Source organism: Hyaena hyaena, unplaced genomic scaffold (assembly GCF_003009895.1).
Source record: "Hyaena hyaena isolate Hyena2069 unplaced genomic scaffold, ASM300989v1 scaffold_383, whole genome shotgun sequence".
NCBI lineage: Eukaryota > Metazoa > Chordata > Mammalia > Carnivora > Hyaenidae > Hyaena > Hyaena hyaena.
In genome coordinates, this window is record NW_024081014.1 from 1,592,469 (window position 1) to 1,607,772 (window position 15,304).

The following is a 15,304-nucleotide window of genomic DNA, read 5'->3' on the forward strand; positions in this document are numbered from 1 at the left end:
TATTACAACTAAAATAAGTATATACCTAAATAAATAACTTCTCTCAATCACCACTCCTAGGTCTTAGAAAACATTTTACAAATCCTTTGCTTTTTTTGTTTAGCATTTTTAAAAATGGGTCTTGGTAGCACTAGGTTCTAAAGATTATGAGCAGCTCAACTAAAAGAAGACTAAACAAATAACTGAATGGAACACTTCAAAGCAAATCAAGGAATGACAATAGGAGGCAATATAAGAACATGTTAATTTAAGTGAAGGTGAGTTTAATTACCCTCAACTATAACAAACTGACTTTAATATAATCTGTGTCATTTAGTTATTCTTTTCTTTAAAGATTTTATTTTTAAGAAATTTCTACACCCAACATGGGGCTTCAACTTAAAACACAAGGATCAAGAGTCACATGCTCTACCAACTATGCCAGCCAGATGTCTCTTATAAAAAGCCAAGGAAGTGACCCCCAAAGGCCCAGAGGTGAATTATTTTCTTAACTTAGACCTAGTCTCTAAAAACTTCTCAGCGATTGCCTTTCTTCTGCCTCTAACTCGTTTAGGATCAGAGAATACCTTCAGTTCTTGACCTTAAGGCTACAATTAATACCCGCAGGTCAGGTCTACCACACCCAACAAGGAAGTATAAAACAGGGCAAAGCACAGTCTCTTGAGTTTAGAGTTCTCTTCTTTCCCCCCCCCCCCCCCCCCCCCCCCGCTCTCCTGGACTTGCTTCCTTAGCTCCAGTGTCTAGATCCAACCCACCTCTTTCTCTTGGATTTCCCTGGATTTGGCCAACCACACCTATAAGATCCTCCTGGCTATTGGAACTCTGGGTGCTGACTCCTTAGGATTAGCCTGGATCTACCTTGGCCAGATGGAGTAGTCTCAGCCTTTTCCAGCTCCTTCAGAAGCCCAGATTATATATTTGGCTGCATTATTCAGTTATTACAGAAGCTACAGTAAGGAACTAAGTAGTCTAATATTTAAAAATTGCCTCAATATCCTCACTAGCATGATAAATCAAGGGACAATGGTGCATCAGGACATAGTGCTTTAAGTTCACCACTGTTCTTGAGTAACTTTAATTCTTTAAAACCCAAGTATTTATAGACTTATCAAAATGGATGCACAGGTTGGGAAACAAAGGATGTGAAAACTCAAGGAGGTAGCCATTCTAGCTTTGTTATGGGGAACAACAATGTGTGTGCACACGTATTTTCTTAGATTCCAACCTAACAATATATCTTATATTCTTATTAAAAACAATACTAAGAGAAATAGGATAAAAGAGACTATAGAAATAATACAATAAGGTAGAGAATTAACAGCATGCGAAAACCTAAAGTCACGTTCTTTGGTTTTTCTCCTCCTTAAAGGGCTAGATATGTAATAAAGAGTGCTACACCATGAAAAGTAAAGTGACAATAGTAACTTACTATGGCAGGCAGGTGCCTTGTTCAACATGTACCTCTCACACAGGGCAGGCTAAATAGCTATGATTTCATTCTTCTATACAATGTGGAGACTGTTATTTTTAATTCTCAATACAACATTGTCTTAAAAAAAAATCATTCCCACTTAGTATTTCTATTCAGGAATAAATCCTAATACAAGATGTGCAAGAAGATTTATGTACAGAGATATTCATCACATTATCATTTAAACTAGGAAAAATTAACCCAAACGTCAAACACGGGAATACTTACATTGTAGGGTATTCATAAATGGAATAGTATGCTACCTATTAATAGCATGGAAAAGCACTCATAATATGATGGCATGCAGAACAGACAAAAAAACTACATATAGTATGAGTTCTGCCAACCCTGAAAGTTACATGTGTGGAAAAAAAGATAAATGTTAGGTGTTTGTTTCTGAAGGGTGGAATGTATTTATTTTCTGTATACTTTTTTGTTCTTTCCAAACTTTCTACAGTATACGTATTACTTCTGTGATCAAAAAAGTTCATGTAGTTTAAGAAAGAATCCATGTGAGGTAAGATTCAAGTTTTTCAAGAAGCTACAGCTGATACAGAATGTTTCTTTCTGACAAAGCCAATGAACCCACTGGAAACATAATGCATTTGTTCTCTAGTAATCAATTTCCCTTCTAAAGCAATGTGAGATGACAGAAGCAACACTTCCCACACAAAACTACCAAATTTTGAGTCTCATTGTAGCAGATGAAACAACAGATTTTCTGTTCTCTGTCCCCAAATTTGAGGGCAGGAAGCCAAATATGTCCTTCTTGGAGTTGATTTTCTTATGATTCACCAACATCAAGGTCTGAGAATCAGTACAATTGAGTACAAGGTATTAAAATCTGGTAAGGGGTGTTGACAAATGTTTTAACTTCAGTGTGGGAAGAAAGTGCTGAATGTGTGTGAACCCAGTGACCTTGATACTTTACAATAAGCAGTGTTTGTTAAACAAAGAATGTCATTTATATCCACATAGAAGTCCATAAGCATAAAAGACTACCTACATAGGTAAGAGTACATACATCTCTAACGCCCAGCTAGGGAAGCAGGTGAGACTATATACATATTTCAGTATAGCCCTTCAGCACTCATAGACAAAGCATTTACCATCCTCTCAATGGTAGCTTAGTAATGTTATCACTTTCTGCAAAGACCAATACATTTCATTTTATGTGCAGTGACATATTTAAATATGTATGGTATTACACAATGCAATAACGACCAAGGAAAAACATTGTAAAACTAGCTAGGCAATTAAAGTTAGTACCTTGAACACATCTAAAGTGGCTATTTATAGGAATGATATCTTGAACATGCTGTTCCTTCTCGCGCAACTGGATTATTAACCTAGGAAACAGAAGAATGCATCAACAAATGGCTACTAAAAAATGCAAACATTCAAAAACAAAATATACTGCTGTGTTGTTACACAAATCTAGTCCATATTTATTAGACTTACTATATCTCATTCCCTGGATCTGAGCATCATGACAGCTAGATATCACTCTAGATCTAAGAGAATGTTAGTGACAATCAATATCTGAATACCCACACTGTCTTATGCTATAAAGAATATACAATAGTCTATGTCCTAAAAACTGCTTACAATCCCAAAAGCAAGAATTATAGTGCATACACCTTCAGAGCATGTATACTAGAGCGAAGAATAGCTAGGTGTGGATGGCATGAAGGCAGACTTATGGTTGTATTTTCACAACAGTATTTCTAGCAACTATCACAGTGCCTGGCACATAGCAGTCACTCAAGTTTGCTGAATAAATGAATTGGAAATTTCATAAATTAGCTTTCAGATTATATTCCTATGGCTTTTCCCAAAGAATGGTTCTATCTCTTCAAACAGGTATACAGGTTCATGGAGAAGTAAGAAGAGGTACCCAACCAGCCGAATCAGTTAAAATAACCCATGACCAAGGCAGGAGATATCACAACCAGTGCCTTATATTCCTTGTGTTTTTACTCTGGTTTCCAACTTCATGCTGGTATTTCTAGGTAAACATAACTGGATATGGCCTCCCACTATGAAATGAAAGACTTCTAAATTCCTAGGTACTCCTGAAATATTAATTTTCATTTACTGCTTATCCTTAGTGGCCCAGGATCAAGGTATGACCTACTAGTAAACAACCATTCTGAACATCTAGCTTCCCCAAATCAAGCAGTCTTCAGGTGGTTCTTTCTGCCAGGAACACGCTTCCATTCTTCCTGAGACCCAGCTCAAATATCACCTCCTCTTTGCAGCTTTTCCTAATTCCCCCAAGCAGAACCAGTACCCTGGTACCCTTCATCTGCCCCTATAATAGAGTACTTATACCCTCCATTGCAGTTATATTTATTTCCCTCACTGATCTGAGCTCCTTGAACAAAGACCCTATCATATTCAGTTTTGCCTCCTGCCTAAGAGATGCTCAATAAATATTGGTTGAATAAATAAACCAGTTTCACTAAGCTATGCACAGAGATAAATTTCTAAATATAATTTGTTCAACCTCTTACATTAAAAAAAGTCATTGTTTTGAAGGGTTTTATTTCTAGTTTGTTGTCTTTTCAGGCGTTATTGTTTTAGCTTTTTCAATTTTTTTCAAATGTGTTAAATTTAAAGGAGATCAAATGGGGACAGGAACTGCTTAGACAGAACTAAGGGAAATAAAAGTACTGATGCTATCTTTCTGCTCTGATTCTGCCTGCCTAATCTGTAGATGTTCATATTTTAAGGTGACTAGAGGAATATGGGGCAGGCTCCTTTCAACGTGCAAAGTTCATGAGGCAAGCAGAGTCTTATAAATCCAGATGGAGATCAGAAACAAGATAAAAGACTGACAAAGCAAGAGTGAAGGAGGAAGAGCTTACTTTGGGAAAAATGAACACAAACCAATACAATCTCAAAGAAATGAAGACTAGAAATACAGTGTTTGACATTAGCAGTAAAGCTTGAACTAGATTATACTGTTAAAAGCCATCACATAAGGGACAACACGGATGGACCTTGAGGGCATTATTCTAAGTGAAATAAAGCAGAAAAAGACAAATACCATATGATCTCACTTATATGTAAAATCTAAAAACAAACCAAAAAACCAAAATCATAGATACAGAGGATAGGTGATTGTCAGAGGTGGGGGGTAGGTGAAATGGATGAAGGGGGTCAAAAGGTTCAAACTTCCAGTTATAAAATAAGTAAGTCATAGGGATGTAATGTACAGCATGGTGACTACAATCAGTAATACTGTACTGTATAATTAAAAGGTGCTAAGAGAGTAGATCTCAAAAGTTCTGATCACAAGAAAAAAATCTGTAACTATGTATGGTGATGGATGTTAACTAGACTTGTTTTGGTCATTTCACAATATATATGGATATCAAATCATTGTGTTGTGCACTTGAAACTAAGATATTATATGTCAATTATATCTCAATTTAAAAATGCAACCTCCCCCCAAAAAAACCCATTACAAAACAAAGATCAACTTGGAATTTAAGTCAATTCCACAATATCTACCATGTGTTAGTCACTAAATAAATTGTAGCAAGAACAGGGTTAAGAAGGGGCACCTGGGTGGATCAGTTGGTTGAGTGTCCAGCTTTGGCTCAGGTCATGATCTCACCGTTCATGGGTTTGAGCCCCGCGTTGGGCTCTGTGCTGGCAGCTCAGAGCCTGGAGCCTGCTTTAGATTCTGTGTCTCCCTCTCTCTCTGGCCCTCCCCTACTCACACTGTCTCTCTCTCTCTCTCTCCCTCAAAAATAAATAAAACATTAAAAAAAATTTTTTTTTAAAGAATAGAGTTAAGAATAAATAGGGGCACCTGTGTGGCTCAGTCGGTTAAGAGTCCGACTTTGGATCAGGTCATGATCTCAGTTTTTGAGCTAGAGCCCCGTGTCGGGCTCTGTGCTGACAGCTCAGAGCCTGGAGCCTGCTTTAGATGCTATGTCTCCCTCTCTCTCCCCTTCTCCATCTGCACTCTGTCTCTCTGTCTCCCAAAAATGAATAAATGTTAAAAAAAAATTTTGAAGAGTAAGTATAAAAATTCTTCTGGGGCTCCTGGCTGGCTCAGTCAATAGAGCATGCGACTCTTGGTCTCAGGGTCAGGAGTTCAAGCTCCATATTGGGCGTGGAGCCTACTTAAAAAAAATATTTTTTTAATTCTTCCTAAATGTAATCATTAGTTTCAGACCAGAAAGATGAAAAATAATAGGTATATTGCAAAACAATGGATATCAGAATTTGGTAGTTGTCAAACAGAAAAGAGTAACAAATTGTGAAAGCAGACTCAGCATTTTTCTAGGAAATACTCTGATTTGTTCAAGGAAGGTTAAAGATGAAACAACATGTTGCATCATAATCCATTTTCCTTGAAAAAAACATTATTTTTAATTGTAATTTTACTCTCTCAACTACATTTCTCCAATGGTTGACAGCAGGAACTACAGTACTAAATATTAAAATAGACTTCAAGTTATAGAATAAAAAGACCAAAAGGAAAAAAGTTGTGAGAAGAGCCCAAGTCAGAGAAGGTAACAAGAATGTGAGGATTATAGATGATATGACAATATTTGGTATCTCCAATAAATGATTTCAAAAGAAACTTCTCAAACAGTGTCATTCTGAAATGTTACACGGGTATCTCAACAAGTGACCTGTCAACAAGTGACTTAATCTCTCTGTGCCTCAATTTCTATATCTAGAAAATGGGGTGATGGTGATAATATTACAATTTCACAGTAACCCTCACATGAGGGTTAATGAACTAATTCATAGAAAGTCCTCAGAAAAGTACCTGGCACACACCAAGACAATTAAGTGTCAGTTGCTGCTGTACCCCCTTAACTCAAACAGATATGGAACATAAAACTTTCATTTCTTTGTGAAGAGGACAATAATAGAGCTATCATTCCGAGTTTAAAAGTTCTCCTACCACATGAAGCCAGATAGAATCAAGGTGAGCTGCTCACTCCCCTATTAGCTAACTAGAGCTCCAAAGCTATCAAACCAAGGAACCATATCTGAGGCTGTGGTCATCTCAACAATGTAGTTATTTTATTTAATCCTCATAACTTTGTTTCTACAGAAGAGGAAGTCGAGATGCAAAAAATTTACTGGTTTATCCAAAGGTCACATCTCTCCACTCCATTCTAGCCTTTGGAAGTGGCAGTGGTATTCCGCTTTTCAATTCACTTTTCTGTTGAATTTATTATTCAACTGGTCTTTCAGGGTTGGATGAAATCTGGGGAAAATAACATCAATTTACCACATCAACAGAACTGACCAAGCAGGACCTAGGGAAGAACTACTTCACAGGTCAGCTGTTGTCCAGTTAGAGTGGCAGCAAGTTTCAGAAAAGGGAAGACTAAGTCAGTGGGAAGTTCTTCTGTGTAAATTCGACAGCATAGACACAGACTGAGTCTGTAAGATCTAAAAGCAGGGACTTGAGAAAAATTGTTTTTAGGCCAAATCCAATGTTGGGAGAAAGCAGGATTTAAATGATCACCGATTTTTAAACTCGGATGTCAAGAAACCAATGAAGAATCAAGGGAGGTGAATTGGGCACACAGCAACAGGGCCTAATGGTCACCATGGATACTTTTAAGATGGGGCATTAGTGGAAAGGGAGTGAGATCAGCAGCTATAGCGATAGCTTATCAAAATAATCTTCTATTCAATCAGTCAACAGTATTTATTGAGCCTATACACAAGTATAAGCCTATACGCAGTATTTATTGCCTATATGCAAGGCAGAACGGAAGGTAATACACACTGATAAACTGCCAAATGCTGTTTATATTTCTACACGTTTCATTACTTTTTCTAACAGTCAAGTCAATAATTGAGGCAGTTACTGGCTTACACTAAACCATTACTGAATTAATGAATATGCCTTCAAGCAAGTGGAATAAGGGAGTAGGGAAACTGGAGGAACCAGTTGAATGGGGTTAAGAAAAGGCACTTCTGTAAGGTTAACAATGAAGCTCTTCTACAACACTTTTACTTTTTGCAAACCGCTTGTGCATTTATTATTCCACCAGTTACAACTTCAAAGTCTATAAGGTAAGGCAGTTAATGTTTTTATTTGACTGATGAGGACACCAAGGTCCACAAATCATTATTGACTTGCCCAAGGTTACACAATACATGTCAGTTGCAGAGGCAGGAACTAAAAACCCAGGCTTCCTGCTTCAACGCCCGCCTGTTGAGTCCTTCCACTGAGCCACACTGCCAGGAGCAACCTAGCGGCTTGAGAATTGGGGACAAAGCCCCATGGCTACAGCGCTTGCACTTCACACTTGAGCCTGAACCTGTTGCCCACGCGGCCTCAGTGGAAGGAGAGTGGGTGGCTTGTCGCGGTTTGAGGTTGGGAGGTAATGGCAGGTTCCCCTCCTCAGTGGGAATCAGGTGGTTACTTACTCATATTGCCCGTTCCTTTGGGCTAGCGTCAGGAAGCAGGGCTCCCGGAGAGCACCCTTTATCTCCATACCCTCGACAGTATGTGGGCGAGAGTCAAGGGTCTCCTGTAGAAGCGCGGCCAGGGAGGGTTGGCGCGGTGCAGGGTAGAGAGAGGCTCTCACTCCTCTGCCCGCCCTCCAAGGGTGCCCAAGGCATCGCCTCCCGCGCCGGCCCCCATCCCCCGCTCGGCTCTGCCTCAGGGTCCGACCACCCTCCCCACCCCTCCGCCGCGTTCCGCAGTCCCTCCGACCCCCACCCCTCCGGCCCTGCGCGGCCTCCCCTCCCCCTTCCCTCTGGCGGATACGGCAAGGGGTTGGGCTCCGACCGGGAGCGGCGGATCCATCCCGGCGGCCTCCGGGCTCAGTGGGGCTGCGGACTGCGGGCGGATCCGACGACGCTGCCTCCCGCGTCCTCACCCACCGCCCTTGGCTGCGCGTTGTTTGAGGAACGGCTCCACGCAGGGCACCGGGAGCCGGGAGCCGGCAGCCGAGCCGAGCCGAGAGCCTGACCCGAGAGAGAGCGGCGCCTCGCGCCCGGGTGAGTTTTCCAGGCCGCCACAGATTTCGCCCCCTGCGGCCAACCTGCGGAACTGCAGCTAGAGACCCGACGGACCGGGGGCTTCTCTACCAGATCAAGGGAGGAGCGCGTTTTAAATGCTGCCTGTGACACCAGAATTGTTCTGTGGACCTCGAAAATTGCCACAGAAACAAAACACAGCCATACCTATAGGAAAACTCAAATGTGTTGGGCCAATAGGACCCACATCATTTAGTTAAAAAAAAAATCCTTATTAAAGTTAGAACGTGCCATGTTGGTTAATTTTACCTTTCAGATGTTCTCCCCTTCCTCTTCTTCCTTCCACCACCGAAATCTTAGGACAAATCCCCAAAGCTCAGACCTTTGCTCTTCCTTTGCACCCCTCCAGGTCATCTCTAAGCAGACAACGACCAAATACACTTCCCTAGCTCAGACCCCTTGCCTAATATACCCCATTGTTAACACAATACTGGATGACAAAACCAACTCGTCATTTCACACAGCCACTCAGGGTTGAAACTTTGTTTGCTTTTTTTTTTTTTTTTTATTTCTAGGAGGGAGAGAGAGAGACAGCGTGAGCAGGGGAGGGTCAGAGAAAGAGGGAGTGACAGACTCTGAAACAGGCTCCAGGCTCTGAGCTGGCAGTCAGCACAGAGCCCGACGCGGGGCTCGAACCCACGAACCGCGAGATCATGACCTAAGCGAAAGTCGGACGCTTAACCGACTAAGCCACCCAGGCGCCCCATCAGGGTTGAAACTTTGAAGCCATATGCACTCTTCCTCTCTCCTAATTTCTCTGTATCTAGGCAGTCAACAAACGTTATTAATGTTTTCTTTGGAATTGCTTTCAGATTCCATGTTTTCTCCCTATCTGTACCACCATTCGCTTTATTGTTAGCTCTTGTGATATCTCCTTTGATCGTGTTACTCTCTTGATAATAATAAGAACACTTTTCTCAGAGTAATGTTTCAATTGTATTTTTTACTTGCTCAAGAATCTACAGTGGACTGGATAGCAAGATTGATCTTAAATCTGTAGTAATTAAAACAGTGTGGTGTAGAGCTGGTCAGACCAATAGAACAGAATGCAGAACCCCAAACAGACCCACACATATATGGAAAGTTGATATGCAACATATGTGGCATTTGAAATTAGTGGGAAAATAATGGATTATTCACTAAATGGTGCTGGAACTCTTGATCATCCATATAGAAAATAATAAAAGTAGATCCCTACTTCATACCATAGAGGAAAAATTCAATACCAGGTTGAATCAAGATCCAAATATGAAAAAGCAAAATTTTACAGCTTTCAGAAGAAAATAGAATATCTTTATGAGCTTGGAATAGGGAATGAGGATGACTCTTTAAGACACCAGACAGTGCAAACAATAAAGGAATCAATAGATACATTTAAGTACATTAAATTTCAAAATGCATGTACTTCAAGACAACATAAACATGTTAAAAGACAAGCCACAGACTGGGAGAAGATATTTTCAATGCACCTAACTGACTAAGGATAACTTATGAAGTTCTACACTTCTACTTGTCAATATCTTACCTACTTGGCTCCCACCACTCTCTACAACTCTCTCTGCTTAGTCACACCGCTCCTTGTTATTCCTAGAACTTTCTAGGCATACTCTTCAGGGCCTTTGCACTTGCTGTTTACTCTGCCTGGTGTCTCACCTCCATCGGGTCTTTGTTCAAATGACTCATTCCCAGTGAGGCCTTCCTAGACATCTTCATTTAACATTGCAATTCAACAACCTCTTTAGCTACTTCCACAGAAACGTGGAGCTTCATTCATCTTCCATGTTCGTTTTTTCTCCATAGGATTCATCACTATCCATTATCCTATATTTTACTTATTGATCTTGTTTATTGTTTACCTTACCCTAGAATATAAGTTCCAGGAGGGCAAAGATTTAGTCTATTTTGTTCATAGCTGCATTCCCAGCACCTATAACCATTCTTGGAACAAAGTATACACTAGAAAAATATGACTAATGTAATGAATGAATTAGTGTCCAGAATGTGTAAGAACCCTATAAATCAGCAAGAAAAAGAAAGAAACCTAGTAGAAAAATTGATGAAATATATGAATAAGCAATTCATAGTCAGAGAAACCCAAATGGCCAATAAAGACAAGAAAGGAAGTTTCACTTCATTACTATTCAGAGAAATTGAAAACTGAAATGATGAGATAGCATTTTACAACCATTGGTTTGGCAAAATTTAAAAATTCACATCACACCAGGGTGCCAGGGTGGCTCAGTCAGTTGAGCATCCAGCTCTTGATTTCAGCTCATGTCATGATTCCAGGGTCATGGGATTGAATCCCACGCCAAGGTCCACGCTGAGCATGGAGCCTGCTTAGGATTCTCTCTCTCTCTCTGCCCCTCTCCCCTACTCATGCTTGCTCACTCTCTCTCAAATTAAAAAAAAAAAAAAAAGACAACACCAAGCATTGTTGAGGATGTAGAACAGATGAAATTCTGATTCACTGCTAGAAGGAACATAAGCTGGTAGAACTACTGTGAAGAAGAATCTGAGAGGCACCTGGGTGGCTCAGTCAGTTAAGCGTTCCACTCTTGATCTCAGTTCAGGTCATGATCTCACTGTTTGTGGATTTGAGCCCTGCATCAGGCTTTGCGCTGACAGCAAAGAGCCTGCTTTTCTGTGACCCTCCCCCACTTACTCTCTCTGTCTCTGTCTCTCTCAAAATAAATTTAAAAAAAAGAATTTTACATTGCCTAATAAAGTTGAATATGTAATACGCCTCAACCCAGAAATTCCATTTATAGATATCAACCCAGGCAAAACTTGAACCTTTATGCCCAAGAAGACATGTAAAAGAATGTTCATTACAGTATTATTTGTAGTCTCAAAAAAAGGAAGGAAATTAAATGTCCATCAGCAGGTGAATGGATAAATAAATCATGGTATTCATGAAATTAAATACTATTTTGAAACTAAGATGAATAATTCGAGCTATGTATTAACAGTTAAATCTCAAAATATAATGTTGAACAAAAAGAGCAGAACATGGGCAGTAGACTATATAGTATGAAAATATTATCTGTTGCTTATGGCTAATGGTATATAAGACATGAAAGTGCATAATCATCACCAAACTCAAGGGAGGGAGCAGATTGCAACTGGGGAGGGGCATACAAGGAATATCAACTATATCTATAATATTTATTTCTTTAAACACAATCTGAAAGTTGATGTTGCAAGATTTGATAGAACTGCATGGTGGATGTAAATATTGGTTATGTTATTTTATATTCTTTCCTGCATTTGAAATTGTTTGCAATCAATGAAAATGTAAAACAAAGAAGTAATATGTAGGGGAGGGTTTAGCAGTGTCAGATACTACAAACAGGACAAGGAAAATGAGAATTGAGAAACTTTTTGGATATGTCAAGGAATTCACTAGAGACCACTAAATAAGTGGTTTCATTAAGGAGTGAGAATAGAAATAAGATGACAGGGAACTGAGAAGGGACTGTATTGTGAGGAAATGGAAGCTAGAAACTATGTATTAAAAAGGTTTGGAAATAGAAAGGAGTGAAATATAATTTTAATTAAATTAATTATAAGAGTCAAACAATTTCTCGGGCACCTGGGTGGCTCAGTTTGTTAAGAGTCAAACAAATTCTTGATAAAACCTTTACAGCAAAGGGGAGGGACCAGCAAAGAAGGGGACATTTAAAAAGCTAGACGAGGGAAACAGAAATGTTGTAAGAAAAATCCCTTGGTGATTGGGAAGGATGAAGATCCCAGGTGCACATGGAGGAAATCAACCTTAAGTAAGAGGAGAGAGATTTCTTCCTCCAAATCTACAGTATCCTCAGCACCCCAAACAGGGCCCGGCATATAGTGGAGTACTCAAATATTTGTTGTAAAGAATAAGAGGTTGGGGGGCACCTGGGTGGCTCAGTCAGTTGAGTGTCTGACTCTTGGTTGCAGCTCAGGTCATGATCCCAGGGTCCTAGGAGAGAGCAGAGTCCCTTGTTGTGTTCTGTGTTGAGGATGGAGCCTGCTTGAGATTCTCTCTCTCTCTCTCTCTCTCTCTCTCTCTTCCTCTCTGCCCCTCTGCCCCACTTGCACTGGCGCTCTCTCTCCCTTTCTAAAATTAAAAAAATAAATAAAAGGTTTGGAACAGGGGCGCCTGGGTGGCTTAGTCGGTTAAGCGTCGACTTTCGCTTAGGTCATGATCTCGCGGTTTGTGGGTTCGAGCCCCGCGTCGGGCTCTGTGCTGACTGCCAGCTCGGAGCCTGGAGCCTGTTTCAGTCTGTGACTCCCTCTCTCTCTGACCCTCCCCTGCTCACGCTGTCTCTCTCTCTCTCTCTCTCTCTCTCTCTCCTAGAAATAAAGCATTAAAAAAAAAAATTAAAAAAAAAAAAAAGGTTGGGAACAGATGGAAGTATATTGAGGTGAGGACACTAAACACTGCAGTCTCTCACAGGGGAGATCATGACTTTCTCCCCCGCCCCCCAAAAAGTAGTAAGTGGATGTTGTAATAGTAATACCAAAAATAATCCTGGTGACTAATGTCTTGTACTCATGTGACAGACACTCTCCACATGGATTTACACACATACTTTCATTTAATCCTCACTAAATCCCTGGAAAGTAGTAATATTGTTTCCATTTTAAAGGTGAGAAAAATGAGACTCAAAAAAGTTTAGCAGCTTGCGCATTAAGTAGTAAATGTCAGAATCACGATTCAAACTTGATCTTAGTGTGACTCCAAAGTTGGAGAGCCCAATAGGGGCTTGAACTCATGACCCTGAAATCAAGACCTGAGCTGAGACCAAGAGTCAGCTGCTCAACTGACTGAGCCACGCAGGCACCCCAGAGTTGGAACTCTTTAACAAAATACATTATGCTGTTTGTTTAATATTAACAGTATTAACAGTAAATGTTTACTTAGAACCCTCTATGTGCCAGGAATTATGGCAACTGCTCTACCTGAATTATCACATTTAATTTGATGAAACTGAAGTTGAGAGAGAGAGTTTGAGAGCTTGAATAAGGTGGAGAAAGAGGGAACAGCCACTATTGGAAAAGTGACAGTGAATCCAGAAAAATTAATAAAGGGTTAGAGGCAACAGAGAAAGCCCAATTGGAGGAAGATGACATGAATTTCTATGGAGGTCCAGATTGGCACGGGTCTGTAACTTTCTCCAGCAATGCTTGGCAGATGAAAAGCAAGAGTAGTAAAAATATACCAAGAAGGTGCATTAAGCTTAGGAATTAGTATAGCAGAGGAAGCAGAAGGGTGAAGGAGTCTAAAGTGGTAGTTGGGATGCATTGAAATAGCTGATCCTGGAGTCAAAGTTAGGTAAAGGTACATATCCCCTCAGCCTAGGGCCAGCAGAGAGAATGAAGGCAAGCTTGACCAATGTAATCATTCCCCTGGGTCTGATCCTATAACAAATTATTGTATCTTTTTTAGGATCACTTCAGAGACTATGCTTAGTTACATGCTTCTGTATATGTTAAGGAATTTTTATAAGTTGGCTAAAATAATGATTTTAGCCACAACCACCTTCTGACTTAGCTGTAGTTGTTAATGATGTCATTGTTTAACTAGTTGCCCAAGTTTGAAACTTCAGGTTTATTAGTGAACCATGCTTTCCCTTCATCTAGCATATCCAATAACTCAAGTTTTGTCTGTTCTATAGTAAATTCCTTAGTGTATATCTCTGATCATTCTCACCTATCATCATCAAACAGCATTTTGCCTAACTAAATAAAAGTCTCATGGCTTATATTTGTATTTACAAGAGACATCCAATGCAAAGAGTTAAATGGCTGTGGAACAAAATTCAAATAAATGAAACTCTAGCTTCAAGAAAACATGAGTCTTACTGCCTTAAACACCATCACAAATACACACACACAACACACATGCATATGACACACATGCATATGACACACATACAACACACACAGTTAAATCAGTCCTCAGTGCCTATCTTTTATCCATTAGATGACTGTAACTAAGAGCTTAGAACTTACAGTCTTTTTAGAGACAAAATTTAAAAAGTGAGATGTTAAGAAGAGAATATAAAATACGAAAAGATGGGAAAACTTAAAAATAATTAAATGGCTACAAAATATATCAAGTTCATTAATTATTACATTTTCTTTTTTCTTTTTTTAAAGTTTACTTATTTATCTTGAGAGAGAGAGAGCGAGAGAATGAGCACGCATTCATGAGGGTGAGTGGTGGAGTGGCAGAGAGAGAGGGAGAAAGAGAATCCGAAGCAGGGATTCAGGGACTCTAGCTCCTGAGCCATGAAATCATGACCTGAGCCAAAACTGAGAGTCAGACGCTTAACCGACTGGGGCACCCAGGCACCCCATTTTTCTATTAAAAAATCCACTGTCTTTAAAAACAATTCCTGGGGCGCCTGGGTGGCTTAGTCGGTTAAGCGTCCGACTTTTGCTTAGGTCATGATCTCGCAGTTCGTAGGTTCGAGCCCCGCGTCGGGCTCTGTGCTGACTGCCAGCTCAGAGCCTGGAGCCTGTTTCAGTCTGTGACTCCCTCTCTCTCTGACCCTGCCCTGCTCACGCTGTCTCTCTCTCTCCTAGAAATAAATAAAACATTAAAAAAATAAATAAATAAAAACAATTCCTAGATTGGATCTTCTCACTTCTCAAGAATTTTCAAATATGCATAATGATTATGAAGAAATCACAGCCATTATAAATTAAATTAGTTATGCACCAACAAATAATTTCAAAGCAAAATTACAAATGCCCTTTCAAAATTTTATAGCAAAAATATAAATATTTAATGCAAGGCGTAGATGC

General features: G+C 39.9%; 1 protein-coding gene across 5 annotated transcripts in view; it reads right to left on the reverse strand.

Moving 5' to 3' along the window:
* OCRL (OCRL inositol polyphosphate-5-phosphatase) overlaps positions 1 to 8,771 on the reverse strand; it is a 54,114-nt gene extending 45,343 nt beyond the window's left edge. For 4 of the 5 annotated variants that reach the window (XM_039250775.1, XM_039250779.1, XM_039250776.1 and 1 more), the window contains exons 1-2: positions 7,892 to 7,965; positions 2,741 to 2,820 (exon numbers count right to left, since the gene is read on the reverse strand). In XM_039250775.1, the coding sequence (XP_039106706.1) occupies positions 2,741 to 2,820; positions 7,892 to 7,959 (148 nt within the window). In that variant the 5' untranslated portion in view covers positions 7,960 to 7,965. Of the gene's footprint in view, positions 1 to 2,740; positions 2,821 to 7,891; positions 7,966 to 8,755 lie in introns of those variants that run through there. The other variant, XM_039250780.1, reaches the window with a different exon arrangement.
* Between the last annotated feature and the right edge of the window lie 6,533 nt (positions 8,772 to 15,304).